The sequence below is a fragment of the Solanum tuberosum genome, unplaced genomic scaffold (genome assembly GCF_000226075.1).
Source record: "Solanum tuberosum cultivar DM 1-3 516 R44 unplaced genomic scaffold, SolTub_3.0 scf00625, whole genome shotgun sequence".
Classification (NCBI taxonomy): domain Eukaryota; kingdom Viridiplantae; phylum Streptophyta; class Magnoliopsida; order Solanales; family Solanaceae; genus Solanum; species Solanum tuberosum.
This window is the reverse complement of record NW_006239540.1, coordinates 180590-208131: the sequence shown is the minus strand read 5'-3', so window position 1 is coordinate 208131 and position 27542 is coordinate 180590. Positions and strand designations below refer to the sequence as shown.

At 33.2% G+C, this 27542-nt stretch overlaps 1 protein-coding gene across 1 annotated transcript; it reads right to left on the bottom strand.

Moving 5' to 3' along the window:
* Window positions 1-9735: 9735 nt before the first annotated feature.
* Window positions 9736-26920, bottom strand: LOC102579089 (TMV resistance protein N-like). Its single transcript, XM_006366272.2, has 4 exons — window positions 26278-26920; window positions 24868-25957; window positions 23978-24295; window positions 9736-11273 (listed from the first exon to the last, which is right to left on the bottom strand). Exons 1-4 carry the CDS (start codon window positions 26907-26909, stop codon window positions 9837-9839), a joined length of 3477 nt encoding a protein of 1158 aa, XP_006366334.2. The 5' UTR covers window positions 26910-26920; the 3' UTR covers window positions 9736-9836.
* Between the last annotated feature and the right edge of the window lie 622 nt (window positions 26921-27542).

The window sequence follows — 27542 nt, the reverse complement described above, 5'->3', positions numbered from 1 at the left end:
AAAATAAAAATGCCCACATACGGATGTCGTAATTTAAACATTAAAAAAATAAAAATACCGACCTCCGGAGGTCGGAATTTCAACATTACAAAAATAAAAATACCGACCTCCGGAGGTCGGAATTTCAACATTACAAAAATAAAAATAGCGACCTCCAGAGGTCAGAATTTAAAAAAATGAATATTCCGACATAAAATAAAAATCGACCTCGAGAGGTCAGTAAATACCGACCTCCAGAGGTCGGTATTGAATAGCGACCAAGCTTTTTCCAACCTAAGTTGGGATGTCGGTTTTAGGTCGGTATTCACTATTTTTTTAGTAGTGAGAATTTGAGAATTTGATAGCAGGTGAGGAAGCCTTGGCTAAGTAAATGAGCGGAGTCTCTCTTAAAGGCGAGGAGGAAGCACTCTACGTCAACAAAAGCAGAGGGGACCCCAAGCAGAACAACGCCGGTGGATCAAAAAGAACTGATGATAAGTCAAAAGTCATCAAGGAGAAGGAAGCTCTCGTCCATGTGGAAGTTCGAAGAACAACTGGGGCAACAACAAAAAGTTTGAAGGGAAATGCCATAACTGTGGGAAGAAGGGACATAAAGCCAATATTTGCTGGTTCAAAAAGAGGACTGTTGAGAGCAATGTTATTGCTACCTCCGGTCCAAAGGAAAATAGTGAAGATGATTGGGATGCTAAAACGTTCTTTGTTATAGATCAAGAAGAGTTAGCTCTTACAGTAACAACCTCTAAACAAATTGACTGTGAGAATAAGTGGATTGTTGACTCGGGATGCTCAAACCATATGAATGGTAAGAAAACGAAGCTGCAAAATTTGTCTAAGTACAAGGGAAGTCATGAAGTGGTGACAACAAATGACATAAAATTACCGATAGCTCACATTGATAAGACTATTGTGTCTCCAAATAGTTGTGATGATCTGATGCTGCTTCAAAATGTTTATCATCTCCCAGGTATGAAGAAAAATCTTCTTTCAGTAGCTCAATTGACATCTTCGGATCATTATGTTCTATTTGGTCCGCAAGATGTAAGAATATACCGTGATCTTGAGGTTAAAGAAGAGCCAGTGATGAAGGGGCAAAGGTTAAATTCTATTTATGTAATGTCGGCAGAAACCACATATATAGACAAGACAAGGAAGAATGAGATGGCGGACTTATGGCATATGCGGTTGAGTCACGTTAGCTACTCTAAACTTAGAGTCATGATGGAAAAGTCAATGTTGAAGGGTCTAGCCCAAACTTCCAATAAGGACGGATGTAATATGTGCAGGTTGTCAGTATGGTAAAGCGCATCAGTTTCCATATCAGGATTCGAAATATACAGCCAAGGAACCATTATAGTTAATTCACTCAGATGTGTTCGGCCTTGTCAAACATCTCTCTATTGGTGGAATGAAATATATGTTGACATTCATTGATAATTTTTCCAAGTACGTGTGGATTTATTTTTTAAAGAAGAAGTATGAGGTATTCTCAAAATTCAAAGAATTCAAAAAGGTTGTTGAAGGAGAAGTTGGTCAGAAAAATCTTTGTCTATGAACTGACAATGGTGGGGAATATACCTCACATGAATTTTCTGAATTCCTTGAAAAGTGTCGAATACGCCATTAGTTCACATGTCCAAATACGCCACAACAAAATGGCGTAGCAGAAAGTAAGAACAGACACCTAGCAGAAATCTGTTGGAGCCTGCTTCACGCAAAAAATATCCCGGGACAATTTTGGGCGGAAGCTAATGAAGACAATGTTGATGAAGTCGTGACTTAAAATCTGTGGCAAACTGGTATGTACAAACAACCAGGTGAAGAAGGTGAACTAATTGGAGCAGATTCACCACCTCCACTCATAAGGTCAACGAGGATCAGAAAGAAAAATCCCAAGTTTGCCAATGCTGCCATTGTAGAAGATAAAAATGAAAAGGAACCAGAAACTTTTGAGGAAGCATTCCAGAATCCAAAGTGGATTAAAGCTATGGAGGAGGAAATTGTTGCGCTACAACTAAATCAAATGCGGGAGCTTGTGACAAAACCAAGGGATGCCAGACCTATTTCCTGTAAATGGATTTACAAGATAAAGCGTCACACAAATGGATCAATTGAAAGGCGCAAAGCTCGTCTTGTAGCTCAAGGTTTTTCTCAGCAATATGGACTAGACTATCATGAAACGTTTAGTCCAGTGGCAAAGCTTACTACTGTCCGGGTTTTACTTGCACTTGCAGCTAGTAAAGATTGGAATCTATGGCAGATGGATGTAAAGAATGCATTCTTGCACGGAGATTGGATCAAGAGATTTACATGTGTCGACCAAACACTATTATCCTGAGTATGTGTGTAATCTTTGAAAGGCGCTCTATGGATTAAAGCAAGCGCCAAGGTCATGGTATGGTAAGATTTCTGAATTTCTTACTCATAGTGGTTTTTCAGTAGCACCGTCAGATTCCAGCCTGTTTGTGAAAATTGTTGGCAGAAAACTAGCTATTGTGCTAGTATATGTGAATGATCTAATCCAAATAGGAGATTGTGAAGAAGAAATTCTCCGAACAAAGGAGAATTTGTCAGTACACTTCCAGATGAAGGAACTCGGACATCTTAACCATTTTCTTGGCTTGGAGGTTGATCGCAGTGAAGAAGGAATTTACTTGCATCAGCACGAAAGATCTATTGAAGAAGTTTGGGATGTTCAATTGCAAACCAACCTCAACACCGCTGGATCCAAATGTTAAGATGTGTGCTCATGAAGGGAAAAACTTGGAAGATGCAACAATGTATCGGCAATTGCTGGGTAGTTTGAATTACTTAACTTTAACAAGACCCGACATTTCTGACGCAGTAGGTGTGATGAGTCGTTACATGCAAAATCCAAATAAGTCTCATTTGAATGGAGTTCGTCGAATCTTGAGATATGTAACGAGTACAATTTACTATGGTCTGTTGCATAAGAAAGGTGAAGAATGTAAACTGATCGGATATTGTGACTCTGACTATGGAGGAGACCATGATACTCGTCATTCAACTACTGGCTTTGTGTTTAAGCTTGGAGCTGGAGTGATTTCTTGGCGCAGTAAAAGGCAGGCAACAGTGTCGCTGTCAAAAACAGAGTATTAGGCAGCAGCAGTTGCAGCTCAGGAAAGTACATGGCTTATGCAGTTGATGAAGGATCTAAGACAACCAGTAAGTTATGCAGTTCTTTTGTACTGTGATAATCAGTCAACAATTTGCTTGGCTGAAAATCCATTTTTCCACGCAAGGACTAAACATGTGGAGATACATTACCACTTTATCCGGGAAAAAGTGTTGCAAGGAGAGATTGGTTTGGAGCACATCAAAACGGAACATCAAATTACAGACTTGTTCACCAAAAGTTTTACTGTCAACAAGTTGAAGAGTTTTTGCAAGAAGCTAGGCATGGTTAAGACGGAGAGCTGATGTTGAGAAGGGGCGTTAAAGTTGACAACATTATTCCTAGTTTAATTTGACCAATTCTGTAGTATAACTATTTCTTAGCTTAGTTGTTACTTTGATATTTTATTAGTACGTGGATATTCTATTATTTTCTAGAGTAGCAGATAGCTTTTCCCTAAATTTTAGGAGAGTTAGGTTAGTGGATTTAGTTAGTGGTTTAGTGGGATTGTGACTCTATTAAAGTCTATAAAAGATCATTAACTGACTGAATACAAGCGAAGCTCGTTGTTCTTATTCTCTGGAAACTATTTTCTCAGACTCCTTCAGTTATATTTTATTTGAGCTTATTGTATCTTAAGTTCTTCATAAGGCTAATTTTCTAACACTTCTCCTTGATATTTTTTGTTACAAACACCAATTATTTGCCTTGGATCTTCAAACATTTCCTTTGGTCACCTAGTGAAAATGTCAGCTAGTTGGTTCTCAGATGAGCAATGAACAAGCAACACTGCATTAGATTGTTGAACTTCTCTAATAAAATTAAAATTGGTCTTGATATGCTAGTTCGACCATGAAACACTAGATTTTTTGAAATTGAAACTTTTAAACTGACACATGGTCTTGGTAGCTTCTGTTTTGTTCATGCCGAAGTCCTTCAACATCTTCCTTATCCATATAACTTGTTTTTATAGCAGATGCAACAACTATGTACTCAACTTCTGCTATTGATTGAGCTGTAGTTTCTTCTTTCCTAGAGCTCCAACTAAAATAACTTGTCTCCAAATAGAAAATATATCCAGAAGTTCTTCTGGAATTATCAATGCTGCCACCCTAATCACTATCAGAGTAACCCACCAAGTTCATAGTTACTTCGCAGATGCTGGAAAAAAATTCCAAAACTTGTTGGTTCCTTTAATATGCCTTAACACTCTTTTAGCCGTTGTGTAACACCTGGACGTGTAAAAGGTCAATTGGAAGTTGGAATAAGAAAAGATAGTTGAATCAGTGAAAAGTAGACTTATAAGAAAGGGTTCACTGATGGTGGTAAGTTTCACGGTCAGTGAACCCAACCTTGGACCTGCACCTTGTGAAAAATATTTTAAGGCACTAGTCTACGGACGGGTTCACAGACGGTGAAAGGCCGGTCCACAGTAAGTGAACTCATCCTTGGACCTGAACCTTGTGAAAAATATTCTTAGTCAATGGTCTATGGATGGTTTCATGGACGGTGAAAAGGTCCACGAGCAGTGAACCCATTCTTGGACCCGAACCCTGTGAAAAAATTCTAAGGCAATGTTTTACAGACGTGTTCACGGGCGGTGAAAGGGTCCACAGTCAGTGAACCCATCCTTGGACCTGAACCCTGTGGAACATACCCCGGCAAAGTATAGGGTAACCCTAGCAATGTGAGTTGAACGTTGTATCATTGCTAGGCTCATAGTGATGTTTGTGAGTTAGAGAAGCTTCCAACAGAGAAAAGTGTATTATTATGTTCATATTACTTTTATTGCTTATCTTATTGTAAAGCTTAAATGATTTTCACTTCATATTCATATATTGATTCAATTGAGTTGATTTCAGTCCTTCAGTCAGTTATTTACTTTATTCAGCCCTATTACATACTCCTATTAAATGTGTTGATGTCATTTGACTTGTATCATTTCATGATGATGATTAAGATACTTAGGATCATCAACAGACGTTCCGTTGCTTTCAGAGGACTCTAGTTTATTGTTTGGATTTAGTAGTATTTTGAGGTGTTGTGAGTCTTGTCTCATCGCCTATCTTTAGACAGTAGAGGCTTCATGGGTAGACAGAGTTAGATAGTTTTCAGTACTTTCTCAGATTTTTTGCTAAACATTTAACTATTTATATCAAGTATATTCAAGCATTGTTTTAAGTTCTTTATATGTTTTAAAGGCTTATCTATTATAGGTTTCGTGTATTCTATTGATTCATATGTATCATAGGGTTTGCTTGGGACCAACAATGGTCTCCAAGTGCCATCCATGTCCAAGGTATAGGCTCGGGGTATGACATTCACGATTCTTAAAATGTAAAGAATAATTATTTTCAAGCATTTATCCAATGCTCAAAAAAATTTGACTCATCAGGTTTGTACAAAACATTAGGAATAGTTTTGATACCTGATATAGTTGAGATAGACAATGTACCTCTGCCTTTGGCTTCTACAGTCTCACCATTTCCCACTTTTACTTTTGATTTGTAAGTATCATCAAGGAATTTGAACATTTCAGCATCATTTCACAAGTGATGTGTGCAACAACTATCAAAAAGTCATGAATAAGAGGATTCATTGGTTGAAAAGTATGAAATTGCAAAGAGTTGCTCCTCATGTGCGTCTGAAACTTCTACTAGTTGTGCTAGCAAAGCTTCAGAAACCTTTACTTTTGATTTGCAAATTTTTGGATATGTGCCCCGTCTGCTTACAGTTGTCGCATATAGCATCAACTCTCCACCAATAATTCTTCTCCTGATGTGTCGTTTTTTTTTGCAATGTTTGCATGGAGGAAACTTTTGCTTCACATCTCCACTATTGTTTCCTCCATCATGCTTGCCCTTATTCGCTTGGTTGAACTGTTGCTTTCCTTTACAAAAGTTTTGCTATTGAACAAAGAAAGGTCTTTCACTGAACTTGTTCCGTCTCATAGTCCTTCTTTGCTCATGTGCTTGAAGAGCACTCATTAGTTCACCTAGTGAGTGTTTTCTCATGTCCTTGGATTCTTAAGAGAAGAAATTTTATATTCAAACCTCTCAGGAAGAGTCACAAGAACTTTCTCCACAATCCGTTTGTCTGTAAATTCTTCACCAAGAAGTCTAATGTTATTAACAATTAAGGAGATTCGATCAATACACTTGCTGATTGTTTCGTCGTCCTACATATTTAGGGACTCGAACTCTCTTTTCGTGTTCAACACTTGCATTTGACGTGTTCTATTTCTATTGCTGCCTTGATATTGTTCTTTCAACCTATCTCAAGCCTCTTTTGTTGTTTTACAAGCCATTCCATAGAACACAGAATCTGCCACAACATTCTGCATAAGCAACGTACTTGGCTTTAGATTTCTTTGTCTTCTTTTCATTGTTGGATTTGATTTGAGACAAGGTAGGATTTGTTTGTAGAGCAACAACTGATTTATCTTCCGTCACAATTTTCCAAAGTTCATAAGCTTCCAGAAAAGCTTGCATCTTCACAGATCAAATTTGGTAATTTCCACCGGTGAAAGTGAATGGTGGATTTAAAGGTAGGTTGTTGGATGTCATTTGTGTTTTAGGTTAAAACTTTTTGGTCCGATAAGATTAACCAGAGTCTCTAATGAAACTATTAAAACATGGAACTCTCCTACATCTGAATTGAAGTATTAAAGCACAAAGAACTCATTAAAATTGCAGCATATCATTAACATGGAGAACACCAGAAAATATACAAGAAAAGAGATAACTATTTCCTGTCTAACAGCCACTTAAAAAGTGGATAAAAACTGAATAAGAAAATGACCCACTAATCAACCATAAAAGGCGACTAACTTCAGAAAATTAAGCAACTAACTTTGACTTAGTCTTTTGCTAGAATATAGGGAAACAGTAAACTAAAATAAGTAAAAAAAAAAACAGTAAAAAGAATAAGCTGGAAGTAAAAATGCCAATTGCCTAACACCTTGCTTCAAGGAAACGATATCCTGAGACAAGGAATGTGTAAATGACATACACATCAAATTTAGATCCCTTATCACACTGTCTAGTATGTGAATATTCGACTTCGCTTTCATGCTTCCAATGATTTCCGGATTTTTTTCTAAACTAGAGCAATCCCGTAGATATATATACTTAAGAGAATCAATGCAAAGACCCGGAAACCGCTTAAGTTGTATACATAAAGTAAAGTTAAACCATAGAGATTTTCAAAAAATCATTGGGAATAATGAACCTCTTCAAGATTCATACAATTTGAGAGATCTAAAGTCCACAAATTTGGCATCCCCGTGAAATCTACTAACTGTTCTAGATTCATACAATTTGACAGAATCTAAGTGTCCAAGTTTGGCATCCGCGTGAAACCTGGAAACTCTTTGAACCTCTTGCTATATGATAAGGACAAGCATTGAACAGCACCAAGCTGGGCTACGCTTTGAGGCAAATGTTCAAAATTATTTCCAGTAAGATTCAACACTTTCAAAGACGATACGGATCCAATGTCTTTCGAAAGTCCTCCCTGGATTAAATTGCTGTATCTGAGATCAAGTTTTTCCAATGAGAGAAACCCGCCATTCACCTGAGGGAACACGAAGAACAATCCATCTTCCAGGCCAACTTCTGAATTTTGTTTTGCAGAAGTCAAGTGTTTAAGCTTTTGTTGAAGCGGACAATGGAAGAGGGAGGTCATGAAATGAGACACCACTGAGCAGCAAGCAGCTCCAAATTTTCTAAATCTCCTATCTCTTCTGGCAAGCTTTCAAGTTTATAGAAATCCAACACATGTAGCTCCACCAACCTTTTCAACAAACCAATGCTGCTTGGAAGTGATATAAGGTTTTCCATAGAACTCAAATTTTGCTTGGTAGTATGAGCTAGGTACTTAACAGATGATGGTAGTTCCCTTATCCCAGAGTTATGCATGATAATCTTTAACTCCGGCTTCACTGTTCCGATGATTTCTGGAAATTTCTGTAAACTAGAACAGAAAGATAGTTCCAGAGATTCAAGAGATTCCCCGCTAAAAAATGGAAACCTTTTAAGGTTTTCACAAACATCCAAGCATAACTCAATGAGTTTTTTGGAACATCCTTGGGAATGGTAAACCTCTTTAAGATTACTACAACTTCGAAGATTCAAATACTTCAAATTTGGCATCCCTGTGAAATCTGGTGCTCACATCAGCCTTTTAGAGCCCCTGAGGTCTAGATTTTGCAGAGATGGCAAATGCTGTTATTGAGAACACATAGAAACTGAGATAGGAAGCTATTTCTTTTTGTTTTTGCGGGCATCAAATGACCTTTGTGTCTAATTTACCCCCTCCGATGAAAAATGTGCAACGGTGTTTGGATTACAAGAGTCAACACATTATTTTGTGTGAAATCAGAAATTGTTTTACATTATTGTTATATCAAAATTTAATGTTCCAAAACTAATATAATTGTAATTATAACTAAAAGATAGAATACCTAAAATCCCTTAAACTTGACGGAAAGACAAACCTCGTTATAGTGATAGCGTTTGTATGAAAATTTCATCAATGTTTTAGTGAGGTGGTCTTGTTATACATGTCTACTAATATTTGATATTTAAATCTCGTTTAGCTATTATAAACAAAAGTATGCAAAAAATTAGTTTATTGATTTTTTTTACCAAAACAGAAATGTGTTGGAAGAAAAGGTGCTTGGCTAGATGTGGTAAAGCCTCCCTGGAAATTGAAACACTGGAATATGAAAATTAAGGAGAAACTATGTCTTCTCAATATAGTGTTATCAGGAGGCTAATACTATATATTGCAGATGCTCTGGCTAAGTTTGGCGCTATCGAAGACTCTTCTAGGATTTTTCAAGATGGACAAAGCCAACTTTAGAATAAGATCCAAGAAAGGAATATGCATGTTGCCAGGTCAGATTGGATATTCATAAGACACACTCATGTCAATAAAAGGTGCATATGTGGTCACTCGAATAGTTAATATGTCTATATCACAGTTCATCTACAATTTTCCTTTTGGGGGTCATCTATGGCCTACGGGTTAGCAAATGGAAAATGTGATTATATTTCAAAATGATATTTAAATATGGCAAAGTTATCTTGCCATTCATCTGCAATTTGTTCTTTCACAAATCTCTTTCTCAGGCAGAGGAAACATGTGCCCTACATAGGCAGTCTCACCGGTTCTGTTCTCAAAATACCATCTTCTTCTTCTCAGTTTGCACTGCTAACAAGACTCTAGACTTTAAGATTGAAAGAATATTTGTGTATTCATAATCCAAAGCTTCTGTCATTTACTTTTAAGAATTTCCGTGTAATCTAACTCTAGTACCTTGCTTAACAGTTAACTCTAAATGTTCTGATGACAACTCTCTAATAATCCTAGGTTTTGTTAAGGCGTGAACAGCGAGGCTTGTAACAAGAAGAGAGTTTATCTTCACGGAGAGTTGTTTGTAAACATTTAAGAGTCAAATGCTGAATTAAGGTACTAGAGTTAGTCCTTTAGATTATGTGGCTCCAAATTCCTTAGTAAAATAGGTGCACAATGGACAGATAAAAGTACAAACAGACGAAGCTGCAGTGAAAAAGAAGGGTAAAATTATACTAATTTCTTTATCTTGACAGCATTCTCATAAACAACGAATCGAAGATAGTGCTATGGTCCATAACCATAAATGAGAAGAGTTAAGTAATTACAATATTATTAAAAGAGATCAGTTAATGCAGCAGAAGAGACTGGCCACTCTCCCAAGAATATTACAATGTTTCTGAGGATAATCTTTATACAACAAACGTAATCCATACTTCTTCATTTCTCCAGAAAAACATAACGTAATAAGCCCATAGTCATTTGGTGTTTTCCCATTTGCCTTACATGTATCCCATAAGCCAGCAAGAGGTACCAAAAAAAAATAGCAGGAGTAATTCTTAGGATTATATTCTGAATGGTTGGATAAGGCAAGTTTCTGGGTGATACCCGAGGTCCCATCATCACATAAAGGAATCAAGTGAACTGTGATGTCAATTAATTTGTCAGAGTAACATACAGCAAATCCCAAGAAGTTATCACGTACGTACCAATTTTCAGGCAAATTGATTGATACACTTTTATCAAATCCCCGATGGTGGAACCAACTTGGGATATTCTCCACCCGACTCATAAGCGCTTTTAGTGACAAGGAATCTGAAGCAGAGATGTCATGCTGCTGCAATGATGAGATATTCTGAAACAACGAATTACAGACCAAATCACTGCTCCAATCTGCAAATATTGTATTTAAGTGCTCTGGAAATTCTGGCAGCTGTGTAATCCTTTCGCAATATGTTAAGTACAAGGTTTGAAGAGCACCAAGTTGGGCTATGCTTCCAGGCAAATGTTCAAAATCATTTCCACTGAGATGCAGCTCTTTCAAAGATGATAAGCATCCAATGTCTTCCGGAAGTCCTCCATCTATTATATTGCAAAAATTGAGATTCAGAATTTTCAATGAGCGTAACCCTTCATTCACCCGAGGGAACACAAAGTACTCTCCATCTTCTAAGCATAGTCCTTCAAAACTCAAGAATACAAGATTGTTCAAGCGGACGATGGAAGACGGAGGTTGTGAAATTCGAGTATAGCTGGCATCAAGTTTCACCAAGTTCTCTAAATCACCTATCTCTTCTGGCAAGCTTCCAAGTTTTGAGCATAACGAGACATCTAGCTTCACCAAACCTTTCAACATGCCAATGTTGCTTGGAAGAGCTACAAGTTTTTCCATGTCTGACAAATCTAGCTCTATAAGATGAGCTTGGTGTTGAATAATATATGATGGTATTTCTCTTATCCCAATGCATTTCACCTTAATCTTTAACTCCAACTTCATTCTTCCAATGATTTCTGGAAATTCCTCCAATCTAAAGCATTCCTCTAGATTCAGATGTTCAAGAGACTCCACGTTAATGCATGGAAACCTCTCAAGGCTTTCACAACGATACAAACTTAACTTAATGAGTTTTTTGCAATTTCCCAGAGAAGGGTGAACTTTTTTAAGACTCCTACATTCCTCCAGATTCAAACACTCCAAATTTGGCATCCCCGTAAAATCTGGTGTTCCCACTAGCCTACTGGAGAAGCTGAGATCTAGCCAGCGTAGAGACGGCAAAAGTTCCTATTCAGAATATAGAAAGAAATTGTTTAATTTTCATTTTTATAAATGTTCAAAAACTAAATGAAGGTGTTTAATAAATGTTATTAAACACATGACTTCAATGGTGACTGGACCAAATGTGTGTATACACGCACACCATCACATATTACTTGAGGTGTGTTTCTCAAACTCTTTAGGTAATGGTTAGGTGTGTTTCTCACTCTCCCGTTAATAATTTAAGTGTATTTATGACACTTCATTCTTATTATTATTACTAATCCTGGAAACATGTATTGCACTATTTCAAAATATTTAATAAAAAATTTATATTGCAAATGAAAATTTTTAAATGGTGCATATAGTATTGGTCTTTCTATGTTCTATAAATAAAAACCAATCATACAAAAAATAAGTAATAACTTGTAAGTTGAGGTTATAAAATCTTGGGATAAGGGTCTGAAAAAAACCTCAACTTTGGTCGGATTTGCTGTTGCGATACTAAACTTTTATGAGGACCTATTACCTCCCTAAACTATTTTATACCGTATTTTAAACATATATATTTGCCCACGTGGACATAAAAAATAATACATGTTTAGTAATGTGTCCACGTGGGCACATATATACCTTTAAAATACACTATTACATAGTTCAGGGGGTGAAAAATACGGTATTAAATAATCTAGGGAGATAATAGGTCCTTATGAAAGTTTAGTATCGCAACAGCAAATCCGACCAAAGTTAAGGTATTTTTCAGACCCTTATCCCTAAAATCGTACAAGCTTTATGCTACTTTACTGCATATGTAGTACTTTAATTTAAAGATAAATACAAACTCGAATATATATAAATGTTTGCATATGATAAATTAAAAAAATTAAAAACGGCGGAGATGATTGTATAGTAATTATCTCATAGCATAAAAAGAAAAATGCAATACCACATATGAAAATATTATATAGTCGTTAGTACAACCATGAAACCTAAAAATATGAATGAATGAACTACCATTTATTATGTTTCATTAAGAATCTGAAACTGAAGATGATGGAGAAGAAGACATTATGAAGATTATATTGTAAAAAGAAAAAATATAACTCATAAGCACAAACAGTGATCATTAATAAAAACAATGAAAATTGAAATACAATAAAATATAAGATCATAGTGACCCTGTTATTAATTTTTATTTAGATAACGATAAAATAATTCTAATAAATTAGAAAATATTTTTGGGATAATGCATACGTACCTCCCTTATCTTAACTAGAATCCCATTATCCCCTAAACTATTTTAAAATGGAATAAAAACACTTAAAAGCTAACGTAGCATAGAGAGTGTGCACAGTCTCTTGAAGGCAAGTGATGAGTGAAAAAATTGGACGCATGTCTTCTTTTAATTAATAACATTATAATTAGTTAGTACATAACATAATTATTGATATATATATATATATATATATATATATATATATATATATATATATATATATATATATATATATATATATATATATATATATATATATATATATATATATATATATATATATATATATATATATATATATATATATATATATATATATATATATATATATATATATATATATATATATATATATATATATATATATATATATATATATATATATATATATATATATATATATATATATATATATATATATATATATATATATATATATATATATATATATATATATATATATATATATATATATATATATATATATATATATATATATATATATATATATATATATATATATATATATATATATATATATATATATATATATATATATATATATATATATATATATATATATATATATATATATATATATATATATATATATATATATATATATATATATATATATATATATACAGTTCTTTCTATGTAAAATATTTATTTTAATTTCTTCCTCACTTTAAACTTTTTATTTTTTTTGTTTCCTTAATTTCTTATCTTCTAATTAATTCTTTAAAAGATTATGTGTATTTTTTAGAAAAATAATTAAAAAGTGTCCTTTAATTTTAATGTTTTAATTTTTTCTGTTTTATTTGATTTTCTTCACTTATTCTGATATCCAATCAAAATTAACATATTTTAAATAAAAAGCATTTGAAATTAAATTTACCATCCAATCAAAAGAAAATAAAAAGAGTAAATAAAATCTATAGAAAAATAAAGGAGAAAAAACAATGAATGAAGGTAAAAAAAAAGTTTAAGTACAAGGAAATAATTTTTTTTAAAATTGTGTATATTAACTTAACTTGAATACAAGATAAAGAAAATAAGAATATTTTTTAAAACAATAAAAATTATTAGAAATAAAATAAAATTAATTTTTATTTTAAAAAAAAATTAAAAATCTGATGTGGCAGGTGCATGTGTATAAACACAACCAACTTACTTGGTTGAAGGTGCCACGTTAGCATGAAAGGTGCACAAAAATATGAAAAAAGTGACTTCGGGAATAATATGGCTCTAGTTAAGTTAGGGGTGTCACTGGAATTTGGGTGATTGTTTAGAGGTGTTACTTATGCATTATCCCGATATTTTTATTTCTTAATCTTTCTGAATTGAAGTATGATAAACATTTTCTAATTTAAAAAATCATCATTAGGAAAAGAATGTATTTAAAAAGAAAAAAATAATACTTATTTCACAACGGGCATTTTTTACCCATTAACTAACAATAAAGACATTTTTGGAACAAACTATTGACGCCAAAGACATTTTTGGACCAAACTATCAACTTAGGATATATTCATTTATTTCACATAGTTTAAGGGTATTTTTGAACTTTTTCCGTATGGCACAATATCTAAAACTCCTTAAACTTGACAAGTGGCTGAAATTCCAAGATAGTAGAGTTCCGACCATGTTTTATTTTTTATTTCCTCTTTAGATATAATGACTATTTATTTCAATATTATTTTTTCTTTTATTGGACTAAGCAGGTAAAAAAGAAAGCAGTCGCTCTCTCTCTTGGCGACATGGAGCTTTGAGTACTGCCATGGCTGCTCCCTCCTCTCCCCAGCCTCATGTTGTGGGAGAGACGTCTTCTAAGATCAACTATGCATCTCTCCTTCATGCTAATTCTTCTTCTAAACCCGTAATCAAAACAATTTTAAATCCAGTTGAGTTGGTCTATGGCGAACCTACTATCAAATTTACTATGGTTGAGGTTGTTGAATTCACAAGGGAAGAAGGATTACACGAGGCGATAGTTATCAAATTCTCCTATGGTCATCCTGATTTGAATGATATTCGTACCTTAATACTGTAACACCCCAGAGAATTTTTCGAACTAAGACTCGAGCCGTCCTTCATGTGGAGTGAGATTTTACCGAGGAATAAAAATTTCTTGAGTGTTAAGGTCCCTAGATGTAGCACATTGAGTTCCAAGAAGAGTTGAATTGGAAATAGTCATTTTTGGAAAGAATTCAAAAATCTGGAAAATTTGGCTAAGTATGGAAAAAAGGTGAGTTTTTGGTCAACTTCAAACAGTCATAACTCCTAGCTCAGAATGATTTAGGCGAATTTCCAGTTATTTATGGAAATATTTTGGAATGATCTTTCCAACGCCGCCGAGTTTGCTCGATTCCGAGTTCGTATGAGTGAATTATTCCCTTTGGAAGTTGGGCTGTTGGCACAGCCGCACAGGGCAGTTTAGTCCGAATTTGTAAGGGTAAATTGGTCTTTTCCCTAACCATTTATTTTGGTTATATTGAGGTGTTAGACTGATTTTAAATCAGTTTTCCCTTTTGAAAAGTGAGAGTTAGGGTTTTGGAGAGAAGAGAGAAAGAAGAGGAGAAAGAGAAGAAGAAGCAAAGTCCGTAAAGATTGTCGTGGTTTTCGTCGGGGGTGATCCCTATTAAGGTATGTGAGATCATAGTGTTGGGTTGGTTCTTTCCCCCACACAAGGGACGCTGAACTTTCCCCTTGGGGAAGAGCGCCTGGCAGAACGCCCAGCAGGCTCCTCTGAAGTCTGAAGGTTGGCGCTCCGCGCCTCTCAGAGTGCCAAGGACGCCAAGTCTTCCCATTCATTCCCTACTTTTTCATACATGTTCCTTGGTAATGTACCTATGTTTTATAGTTGTTTTCAATACTCTAAGGTACATCTAAACATCCCGAACTCATCCATAAACATGTGATCATGATCCTTGAATCCATAATCCAATTCAAGGAAAGTTAGGATCCAAGTCAAGTGAAGTTAAGAGGTAAGTCAAAGCAAGGTTTTAAAGTGTTTCAAGCAAAGTTTCTTAAAGTTTCCAAGAGTCTTGATTGAATGTTTTAACTTCATTTTAAGAGTTTCAAGTCAAGTTAAGAGTTTCAAGTCAAGTCAAAAGTATCGAGTTTCAAGTCAAGTCAAAAGTTAAGAGTTTCATGTTAAGTTAAGAGTTTCACATCAAGTAAAGAGTTTCAAGTTAAGTCAAAAGTAAAGAGTTTCAAGTAAAGTAAAGAGTAAAGAGTTGAGTTCATTTTCTCAAAAGTTATTAGGGAACTAAGTATTTCCCAAAGAAATTGATAAATGTTTTCACATTTGAGCAAAGAAAGGGAACATTGATTCCAAAAGAGCCTTTGGGCTAAGCTTTGAGTAATTATCTCAAACTAAAGAAATAAGTTATTTTAAAAGTATGAGCCAAAGTATTTTTGGGAGTAGTATTGAGCACCGAATTGGGGACACGAGTTCATATTAACTCAACTCTCCATAAGAACCATGTAGCCAAACATGGGATTTCAGTTCAATTGTATTTCTATATACATCTCAGGCTTATTGTATCTTTGCATACACACAGAGTTTATAACATGTTTTAAACAGTCTTTCTTTATATCGCACTTGTTTTAAATTGCCTTATATTGAAAGAGGTCAGTCAGGTTGAGTTGAGCTCAGTTATTCAAGAGTCGAGTATCCTTGAGTTAAGTATCTTTGAGTTAAGTATATATCTTGAGTTAAGTATATATCTTTGAGTTGAGTATATATCTTTGAGTTGAGTATCTGTCTCTGAGTTCAGTATCTATCTTCTGAGTTGAGTAAGTTTGAGTAGTTTTGAGTATTCCTTGAGTTGAGAAAGTTTGAAAAGAGGTAAGTTATTCAGTTTATTCCAGTTTTTCTTCTAGCCTATGTTGTTTAGCTTCCCAGCTTACATACTCGTACATTCCACGTACTGAGCCATTTGGCCTGCATCTTCTTATGATGCAGACACAGGTATTCAGGATCATCAACAGGAGATTCGTCGATACATCCGGGAGTTCCATTTAGCTATGACAAGCCTCCTTGCTTCCAGAGGATTTCATATACCTTTCAGTTGTATCAGTTGTTAGGAGGTCGTGGGTCTTGTCTCGGCTTCCATCTTTATCAGTTAGAGGCTTCATAGATAGACAGTAGAGTTTTTAGAAGTCTTTTCATTTATTTTGTTAAATGTTTTGAAGACTAAAGTTGCCTTTTATGGCGAGTTGTATATATATTCTATTACACAGAGTTTTCTTTTGAGTTAAAGATTTGTAAAGTTGAGTTTATAAACTCTTATTCAGTTTTAAGCTCTTGTATGCTTAAGTTAGTCTTCCGCTTGGAGTCAGCCAGGATGAGGGTTCGCTTGGGGACCAGTAATGGTCTTCGAGTGCCGGCCACGTCCAGGGTGTAGGCTCGGGGCGTGACAAATACCCAATCAACTTGGCATCAAAGGCAACTGTTTGGTAGGTTGGCTTGCCCATAGACACTTCTTCATCAGATTTGATCAATTTGAGGACTTTGTAATAGCACTTTCTACTCATGTACGTTATTTGCAATTCAAGAGTGAAGAAATCTTATATAGGGTCTTTTCATGGTCACAATGGTTCAACCTTAAGGAATAAACCTCTATAGCTAGCTTTGACATGGATTTCTTTCGCCTTCCACCTAATAAGTTTGCAAGAAAAGCTTTATTATCAATTGCTTCAGCCGTTGAAAAACCTTTAGCAATTGATAAAGAGACACAGATTATATCGAGACCTAGTACGAAAAGAGTGTAAGTTTTGGTTGATCTTCTTGATAAGTATCCAAAAAGAATTAAGTTATTTTATTTAGATGAGAAAACTGGAAAGTATTGGAACAATAACAAGAAGTCATGAATGATGATTTTCCTCTATATTGGAACAATCCAGGTCATTTTTGTGTTATGCCTTGTGTTCATCGTTTAGAGCATTCCTATAGCGAACCCAAATCATTTTTGACTTGATGGGACTGACAGTTTAGTCACATGGTCGTTCGTTTGGTTTTTATGCGAGTTTTTGTGTTTTGAACCTTGAACATACATTTTTATCAAAAGTTCAAGAAGATCATCTCTGAATCTAATTTTGACTATTCCATAAATTTTTGAAGGGACATTTTAGACTAGTAGCGTGATCAGCACGACTCCCGAGTTTTTCAGTGCGAGTTTGTGCGATTAGGCATTTTATCTTTGATATAATACATAAATATGACCATTAACTTGGCTTCAACGTATAACTATGCCCTCCAACTTTGAGTGTGCACAAGTAAGCACTTAAACTTGTATAAAATAGAACAAATAGACACACATGTCGTACATGGCATAATACACGTATGATGCCACGTAGGACACAAAATTGTCATGTAGGGTGCCATGTAGGACGAATGTGTCTATTTGTTCAATTTTATACAAGTTTAAGTGACTACTTGTGCATAACCAAAATTAAAGGTCATAGTTGTCCGCTGACGCCAAGTTAAGGGTCATGTTTATGTATTATGTCTTCTATCTTTCAAGTTAAGGCCTAAGCTTGACTTTAGTCAACATTCTGAGTAAATGAGCGCAAATGAGAATTTTTTTAGTGTGGTTAGCTCTGAAGTGTTGAGTTTGGTTTAGAACGATCCTTCATTCGGATCCCGAGGCTTCCAGGATAATTCTAGGCCCTTTTATGGATTTTGACTTAAAACGAAGTTTGTGAGCACTTGGCGTCCTGGATCAGCCTGTCTTCTTCTATATATATGTTTAGCTAGTCTTTTGCCTTTGAGACGACTTTGTTGTTGTGGTCCACTTTTGAGACTTGTACTTTCATTTTAGACAGCTTTGTACTTGTGACTTCTAGGTTCTGGGAGGGATTCTCTTGTATATAGATTTTTGCTTGCTTCCGCTTCTGTCTTATTTCATTGTTTAGTGTTAACTCTATTTAGTTCTACCCTTACACTCATTACTTTTCGATTTGAGAATGGGTTGGCTTACCTACTGGTGGATTATAGTAGGTGTCATCATGACTCGAGGGATCGGGTCATCACAGAAGCCAAATGGCTGAAGCATCTTCCACAAAGGAGTTAGCTTCAACTGATTTGAATGTTGGCAAGGTTATGGAAAATTTAACAGATGAAGTTCTTAATAATGCTACTAATTTGATCAATGAATCGATTGCCGAATTGGGGAAACAACTATCTCAAAACAGAGGCGTTACAAGTGAGAAATCCAACTTAGCTATTGTTGTAGCGTAAAAATTAGCGACTGATACATTGCCATTGGTGAAAGCGGCACCAATAGCTGATTTGGGGCAGAAACTAATTGCTACAGGTGATGGTGAAGTTGCTGAACATTTTGAGTTGTGTAAGGCCAATTTTGTTGGATGGGGGAATGATGAAAAAGGGCGGCTAACAACTGATAAATATACTGATTTGCAAGCTCAAAAGTACGGCAATGAAGAAGATAATGAAGCTGAAAATTAGATTTTGGTTGTGCATAAAAAAATAACTGGTAGTCATATACGTTCCCCGACTAGTCGAAATAATTCTCCAAGACATTATAAGGGTGATATTGAAAACTTTTAGTTGCGTATCGATCCTAATTTAAATTTACCAACTCAGTATGCTTTGGACCATTGTTGGTAACTGGTAAAAGGCAACTGGACCAATGTAAGGAGATGATTATTAATAATGCTGCCTCTTGTGATGTATCTCAAAAAATTGATATCTAACCATTGTTGCATTTGTGATGCTCTTGCTGTATCTCAAAAAATTGATATCTATATATTGCACATTTTATTCTATTCTTGAATTAAAAAAAATAACAATGAAAGTACTAAAGAGTATAATTTTATTTTGATCATCCGTTTTTGTTTTTAAATTCAATAAATCATGCTGTTTGATACCTATTGTTGTAGTAGTAGAGTGTGTGTATATATATATATATATAATTTTTTGGTTGGATTATATTAGGATTTTTTAATTTCTTTTTCATTATTTTTTTTGTTTTCCATTTTCCCCATTATCATTAGTATGCATTTTTTCCCACTATCTTAAGTATGCAATTTACAGAAATGTTCATCTTTATTTATATATTTATATAATAGAAGAAGTTAAAAAAATCACATGCTAACATATATGTTATTTTGGACTCTTATTTTTATCATAATTATAATTATAATACTTATCTTTATTGATTGACATCTATTTCATTATTTTAGAAAGTATATAATTATTTTTCAAAAATATGGTTATGTAAATGTAATATAAAGAAAACAAAAAATAATTTTCAACATATACAGTTTAAAAAATTATAAGAGATTTGTACTCTTTATTTTTTAAATAACAGATTTAATTAAAGAAATTTTTTTGTCGTTTATCTACTAATATCTAATTTTAATTTAAACATGATTATATAAATTAAAATAAAATTTATATATTTTGCTTAAAAATAAAGACATCTCTATAAAATGAAAAATACAAGACAAAATAAGATAAAATAAAATGCAAAATCAACTAAAACTAACTTAGTACGTCTCTCTTATCCACATGCCCACTATCCTAAAAACACTGAACGGTTTAAATTCTTTTAAAAAATAAATTTTAAATTTTAATAAATCATATTTTTTACCTCCTTTTTTATCAAATTATAATTTCAACAAAAACGGAAATTTTATTTTAAAAAACAGTTACATAATTCAAACGTTTTATATATACTACACTGATAAAAAAAATCATTGATTGCAATTTGCAAATTGTTCTCTCAAAATAATTTTTTTAAGAAATAAAAGAATTCATGAGGAAAGAAGACGAAGAGAACATTATCTAAGAACCTCATATTTACAGTGCAATATATTTAATTTATTACGTTGGTTTTTTTAAATCATATTATGTAGATTTTTTGGTTCATAAATTATTAATTTTATTTTTTATAGCGCTTGAATTTTGGATTTGGAGGCAACGATTGCAATGAAAATAAATTCAATTAAAAAATGTCATGACAAAAATAAATATTTAATATTTAATGAAAAACGAAGAAAAAGAAGAAGAAAACATTAATAATATGATATTTAACAATATATTGGCAAATTTTATTTTATATTTTTTTAAAAAGTTAAAGATAAAAAAGGAAAAAAAATAACCTAAATCATCCCTAAAATTCCTCCCCCACTTACCTAACAATCCTATCTCAAAACTCAATTATATATTTTAATCTTTTACCACTATAATAAGAAAGACAAAAGTACTACGGATATCACAAAAAAAATAATCAATTTTTAATTTTTTTTAAAAACAATCACATTTGTATTTTTTTTAAAATTAATGTCATCAATAAAAATGTTTTCAAGTTATCATTTTTTTAAAAAATTAAATTTAAAATACTCTTTATGAGTATTCGTCAAATTATATATTTTAATATATATGCAAGTTTAGAATAAGAAATATTCCCTATTATATTTTTAGTTTTAGAACAAATGCAAACTTAGGATAAGAAACATTCTCTATTATATTTTTAAATTTCAATATATATATATATATATATAATATCAAAGCTTGTCTTTTATAAATAAAAAAATAAAAATTAAAGTTAACGATCAATTGTATATTCAAATAAAAGATATTTGAACTATTTCATAAACATATATGGTTTATCTTATTATACTAGAGATCACATTTGAAGATAGAATAAAAATAATATATTAATTATTTATATAAAAATAATTTAAATTTTTTAAAAATAAATCCTAATATTATTTGCCACGGTTAACTTAGACGTATTACTAAAGAATAAAAGGTACAACACATTTTAAAAAGGTCAAAAAAATCTAAAAATTCATAAAATAAAAGAAGAGACTTATAGTAAATCTAATGAATAGAAGATGAACCGTTTTTTTCATCTTTCAATTTTTTCTTTGCACTGAAATTAATTTATTTTTATGTGATATAATATTAATTTGACTATAGTAATTATTATTTTTATATTTTTCACTAAAATTCATCTTTTTGTGCATCTTTAGTTTATGAAATTATATTTGATTGAATGGAAATCATCTTATTTTCAAGATTGAACTTGCTTTGCAAACTAAATTTAGAATTTAGCTACAAGTAGAATCAATATTTTGAATACTAGGTTTTAAATTGATCTATGAATTTAACATTCAATGAATTAAAACAAATAAAAATTCAACACACGTCACATATACTATTAATCTTCAACCCACCACTAAGGAATGAAGTAAAGTGCAATATTATACTAAAAGAAGGAAAAAATTTAGAATAATGTTTGGTGTCTTTGAAGTACATGACTTCATCACACATAGAGTATGGCAAAATTTTGTTAGCATTACGTGTATATATAAAATCAATATTATATATGATTATACATGCACTTTGTTACTCAATAATAATTTGCATTAATTATTTTTATATTTAAGTTATTATATTTTTTAAAAACTGCGCAACGTGCGGGTACGTATACTAGTTAAATTAGTGACGAAAATTGAAAAATAGATTAGCATATTATTTTCGGGATGAAAATAGTATATATTTTTTAATATATTTTTTAAAATATTATATAACATTTAAAAAGAAATAAGAATATTAAATATTTAATTAATGAGATTATATGTAAAATAATATGTTTGCAAAATAATAGAAATAATGAAAAAGTAAAATAGAGAGTGTGAATTTGGAGAACTACTATTCACATCTCTATAAATAGAGTATAGAGAGTAATATAAAGATGCATTGGAGAGGATATTCTCTATTTTACCCTCCAAATATAGAAAACGGAGGGTAAAATAGAGATGGGTTGGAGATGGTCTGACACAAATGTGGTAGCCAATTTCCACAAAGTTTGGCTGTCAAACTCTAACTAAACTCTATCAAACTTTGACTACCAACTTTCACAAATGTGATTGCCAACTTTCACATTTGTGGCTATTAGCTTTCACATTTGTGACTAGTAATTTCAACAAGTGTGGTTGTCAAATTAGTTGTTGCTAAGCTTTTGTTCCCACAGTAACTTTACCAACACCCGAGTTTAGGAATTTTTCGCCTACAAAAGAAGTTGATGTAAGTAGGCTACATGATGAAAATGATCAAGATGTTCAGAGGCCTTCTCAACCAACCTTGTCTATGTTATTCATAGTTGCAAACAGTTCAGCCTCGACATAGATGAGAAAGGAGCAATTTGTACAACTGAATAATGATTTAATTCAAGTAATTGATGAGGTTTCGTCCAAGTCCAAGACATGGGCAGAACAGGCTTAAGATGAAGAATATCAAAATGATGATAGCAAAAGAGAAAGATTACATGAGATTAGCGCACCAAATCTGGGCTATAATCTCAATCATAATGCACCTATTTTTGTGCTTAGAGTAGTGAAAAAATTACAACTCTAATGTACACTCCAATTGGTAGTAATCAACACCATAAAGGGTATGATATAATGACAATCAATAGGTCTGGAAAACCATAGATGAATTCACTGAGGCTACAACTAGATAAAGGGTATTTGGGACAACAAGAAAGTGTGATTACAAAGAAGAATGAGTAGTGGCCTTAGCGTCAAGACTTATTCCAACTAATGCTTATGCTATTGATTTGGGTAAGGAATTTTTTGACGAAGATGAGGAAGACAATATGTTAGACATATGCTTTGATAAAATAGCTAGGGATGGAGATATCTCACCTAGGCAACAAAGAAGTGGAAGCAAAAAAAGTTCTTTTAAGAAGACACATGAAAGGCAACATAGTTGGGATGGTAAAGTGACCGGGGAGTTTGTTCCAAGTCACCTACCAATGCGAATGGCAAAGCAGAATCATATGTAGTGTCAATAGTTTCATCAAAAACCAATAAATCCAACAATAAATGATGAACTATCAATTTTGGAGAAGAAGACAAGAGGAAAATATTTTAGGTTACTTCCGACGGGTAATCTATCTTTTTAAATTTATACGTTTATAAAAGGAAGTTTGAGATTGAAAACTCAACTTTCTTCTTGGCTTTTATAATTTTGCATTATTTAAACATCCTCATTTGTAATATCATCATAAAGTATATTACAAGCTATGTGGTGATCATAAGATATCTAGTCTTCTCTGGTTCTTATTTTCTTCATGTTTGTTAATTAGTAGAGGTTTGATACTTCATTAGAATTTGGTAAGGTAAGGTCTACCCCATGTACTTATATATATTATATATTTTTTATTTTTTTTATTTTTTCGGCTCAAGCCAGTAAAAATATGGTGAAACTCCGTTACTTTTTGTAAAATGAAAAAGCTTAGCCCGAGTTATGGAGTTCCAACATCAGCAGAGGCGAAATCAGGATTTGAAGTTTCTAAGTTCCAAATTCTAGTGCATTTGAATTAATGGAACTAATATCTTATTTCATTTAAACACATATATCATAATTCTAGGAAAAGCCAAAATAGAAAGTATCTCAATGAATAAATTGTACCTTTCTTTTTGTCCATAAATCATGCAGCAAACTCCCCCTGAGAGAGAGTTGAACAAGCCTTTGAGGTTCAAAATTTTTTGGCAATGACTCCCAAGGATAGTTGTTCCAAAAAACCCACCGCAGGTTGTTGGGCAAGCACTCAATGGAGCCGCGGGTAATGTATTTTAAATCAATCGGAGAGTGGGATGAGGAGGAGCGGTTTAGCCTGCCATTGGCTATGTATAATATCCTAAGCCTTTTCATATTTTTCATTGTCTCTTTATTAAAGCATATTTGTTCAAAATAAGTAAACCAGATTGCTTCCACTGTCATGCTCCCCTGGTAAAAAGATTGTAAATCAACAAATCATAACTTCAGATATCGTGTACAATCAACTTACCGATATCATTATTTTTTTGTTACCGAAGAAATCAATATTACTTTCACTTGGTTTATTGGGCTATAAGAAATGACATTCATTTCGAACTGGTGATTGGTAAGGTAAGTTTTAACCCTCTTTATACTTTTTCTATTTGAGATGTTTATGAATAAAAGGATACTCAAGATAAATATATGGATGATATAAATGATTTTGTTAGTACGTACAAAACGTAATCCAAAGAATAAAACTGGATTAAACATATTAAGTGGCTACTAGACTAATTCATGGCTTAATAACATAAGATAAACGAATTAGGCGGTGTTGATTAAAAATGACTACTTGACTAATTAGCCACGTTAGGCAATTAATTTATTTTTTCTTCTCCTATATATTAAAGTAAAATACTAAATTGGTGTTACCTCCAATAATATGAAACAAGATGAACAAATAATTGGAATTGACTGCCCTATAAGCCTTTGGAATATGAAAACTAGAAATTGAATATTGTTGCATTGTTTATCCTACTTACCATATTGTTGACCATCACTTCATTGAAATCTTCAGCATTCCATAGTCTGCTAGGTTCTCCCAAATCTTTTTGCAATTTCACCACATATCTACCCATATCTTGCATCAAGTCATGTATTTCAATCCTATCAATCTTGGAGATGAACACAAGAGATTTATCAATTAGGACATCCAATCCATATTCAACTTCAAAATCACAGCTCTCAAGGATTTGTATGACTTCTTTTTTTGTATATCCTCGAAAGAAACATGCCAGATCTAGAAATATCTTTTGCTCTTCTGGCTCCAGCCCATCATAACTTATTTTGAGCTTTTCAACTATATCTAAACTAGATGTTTTCTTTATTTTGATGACAGTTCTTTCCCACCGACTCAATCCTTTGTTATGCAACAAAGAACCCCACACCTTGAGGGCTAAAGGAAGGCCTTTAGCATGATTTACTACCTCCAAGGAGAGATTCATAAAAAGCTCATTTGGAGCTTCTTTTTTGAAAGCATGTTGATTGAACAATTGCATAGCTTCATGATCAGGTAGCGTAGACACATCATATATTGCATTATCATTCTTTATCAGATCTCTATTTCTAGTTGTTACAATAACTCTGCTTCCATTACCAAACCAACAAAGATCACCTGCTAAATACTCCAAATGATCACTATGATCTATGTCATCAAGCACAATTAACACCTTCTTAGAACAAAGTCTGCTCGGAATCATGACTTTCCCCACATGCTTACTCTTGACGTAATTATCTTCTTCTCCTAATAGTTCAGAAAGAAGGATATTTTGTAAAAAGCACAATCCATTCTTTTTGGCATTTTCTTTAACATCATCAAGAATACAAGCAGCTTCAAATTGACCAGATAGATTATATTTATGAAAGATTGTTGTTGCTATTGTCGTTTTACCTATTCCGCCCATTCCCCAGATCCCTACAATCCGAACATCATCCATTTCTTTCTCAAGTAGGTGCTCTACTTTCTCTATATGAGTATCTATTCCCACAGCTTGCGAAGAAAATAAAAAATAAGCACTCTTGTATAATTTGGAGATGTGATCGACGATTTGCTGAATATTCTCAGATTCAATCCTACATAAATATAAAAAGATTGAATGTGGGAAATTTGAGAAAGTCAAGTATTAGGAAGTATTTCACATTATTAATGTTCAGGAGAGTATTAAATAGGAAATATTGCAGTTCAGGTAATAGTTACAAAACATGAATAGTTAAGTTTAATTGATAGGACTATGCCTTCTTACTGATAAAAACATATATAATCTAAAATCACTCCCTTTTCCGGAAAAATATATAAAAACATTTCTTATGTCTATATGATAATCAATGAAATTAGATTGTGTATGAAGTTTCATTCTTTTTTCACTAAAAGTAATTATGAGTTTTTAACTCACCCATCACGGATATCATATCCTTTTAAATTTGATGCCGCAGTTAGGGCAGTTCTCCACCCTTGCACCTTCTGCATCCCCTCACAATCATCCTTATACTTCAATTCGTGTTGGGAAAATGCTTCTGCAAAGCTCTCCCTTTGGTTTCGAACATGTGATGGATCCACATCATAGAAGATTGGTATGACTGTTTGTCCATTTTTGTCCTTGCATTCCATGATTTTCACTAGTTCATCTAAGCACCACCTCGATGTAGCATAATTCTTTGAGAATACAACAAGGGCAACTTTAGACTCTTTGATAGCTTTCATGAGTTCTTTTGGGATCGAATCGCCATACTCTAGCCTTTTATCATCTTGAAAAGTGAATATTCCCCTGTTATTCAAACCTTTAAACAAGTGGCCCGTAAATGTTTTACGAGTATCTTCACCTCTAAAACTTAGAAATACAATGTACTTCCATTGAGGGGAATACTGTGAAGTACTCACAGAAGAAGATGCCATAGATTCAATTAATTTGTTGAAAGTTGAGAAGAAAGAAAAGAAGTGTGTGGATTGATAGTGGTTGTGAGTTGAAATAAGAAAAGTCAACTGGTATATGTTGTAGCATTGAATAGAAGTAAGCAGTACCAACATGGATTGTGGTGCATTGGGAGATTGTTTTATCCTTAACTAGATGTCTTGAGTTCGAGCCCTTAGTATAGAGAAAATACTGTTGAAAGTGTCACCCCCGAATAGGCCCTACAGTGCGCAATCCAACTTTAGTTGGAGCTTCAATGTGAGTTCCGAACACCCGGATGGAAAACAAAAAATAAATAGAAGTAAGCAGTAGGAAATTTCTGAAAAGAGATACCCAAGTTAACAATACTAATAAAATAGTCGAAATGATAACACCACTATCATAATTTTTTTTCTAAAAAAATTATAGAAATATTTTGCTAGAGAAAGACTTGTTCAATATTCCTCCTTTCTTTTTTGTCAAAGGAAAAGACCCCACACGGAAGTTGAAAAGTCATCCTCCAATAAATGTGTAAACAAAAGTTAGCGAGCCTCATCCCCGGGCTTGCTTTATCATCATATCAGATATTATATTCATATTCATTCATCTATATTATCTTAAAAGCATGAACTCCTAACTTGAATGTTAAATTACTATAATAATCCTAACTTAGGTTGTGACTTTTTCGATGAGTTGTGACTTTTCTGATAAGTTGTGACTTTTTTCAGAGGGTTGTGATTTTTGATGAGTTGTGACTTTTCTAAAGAGTT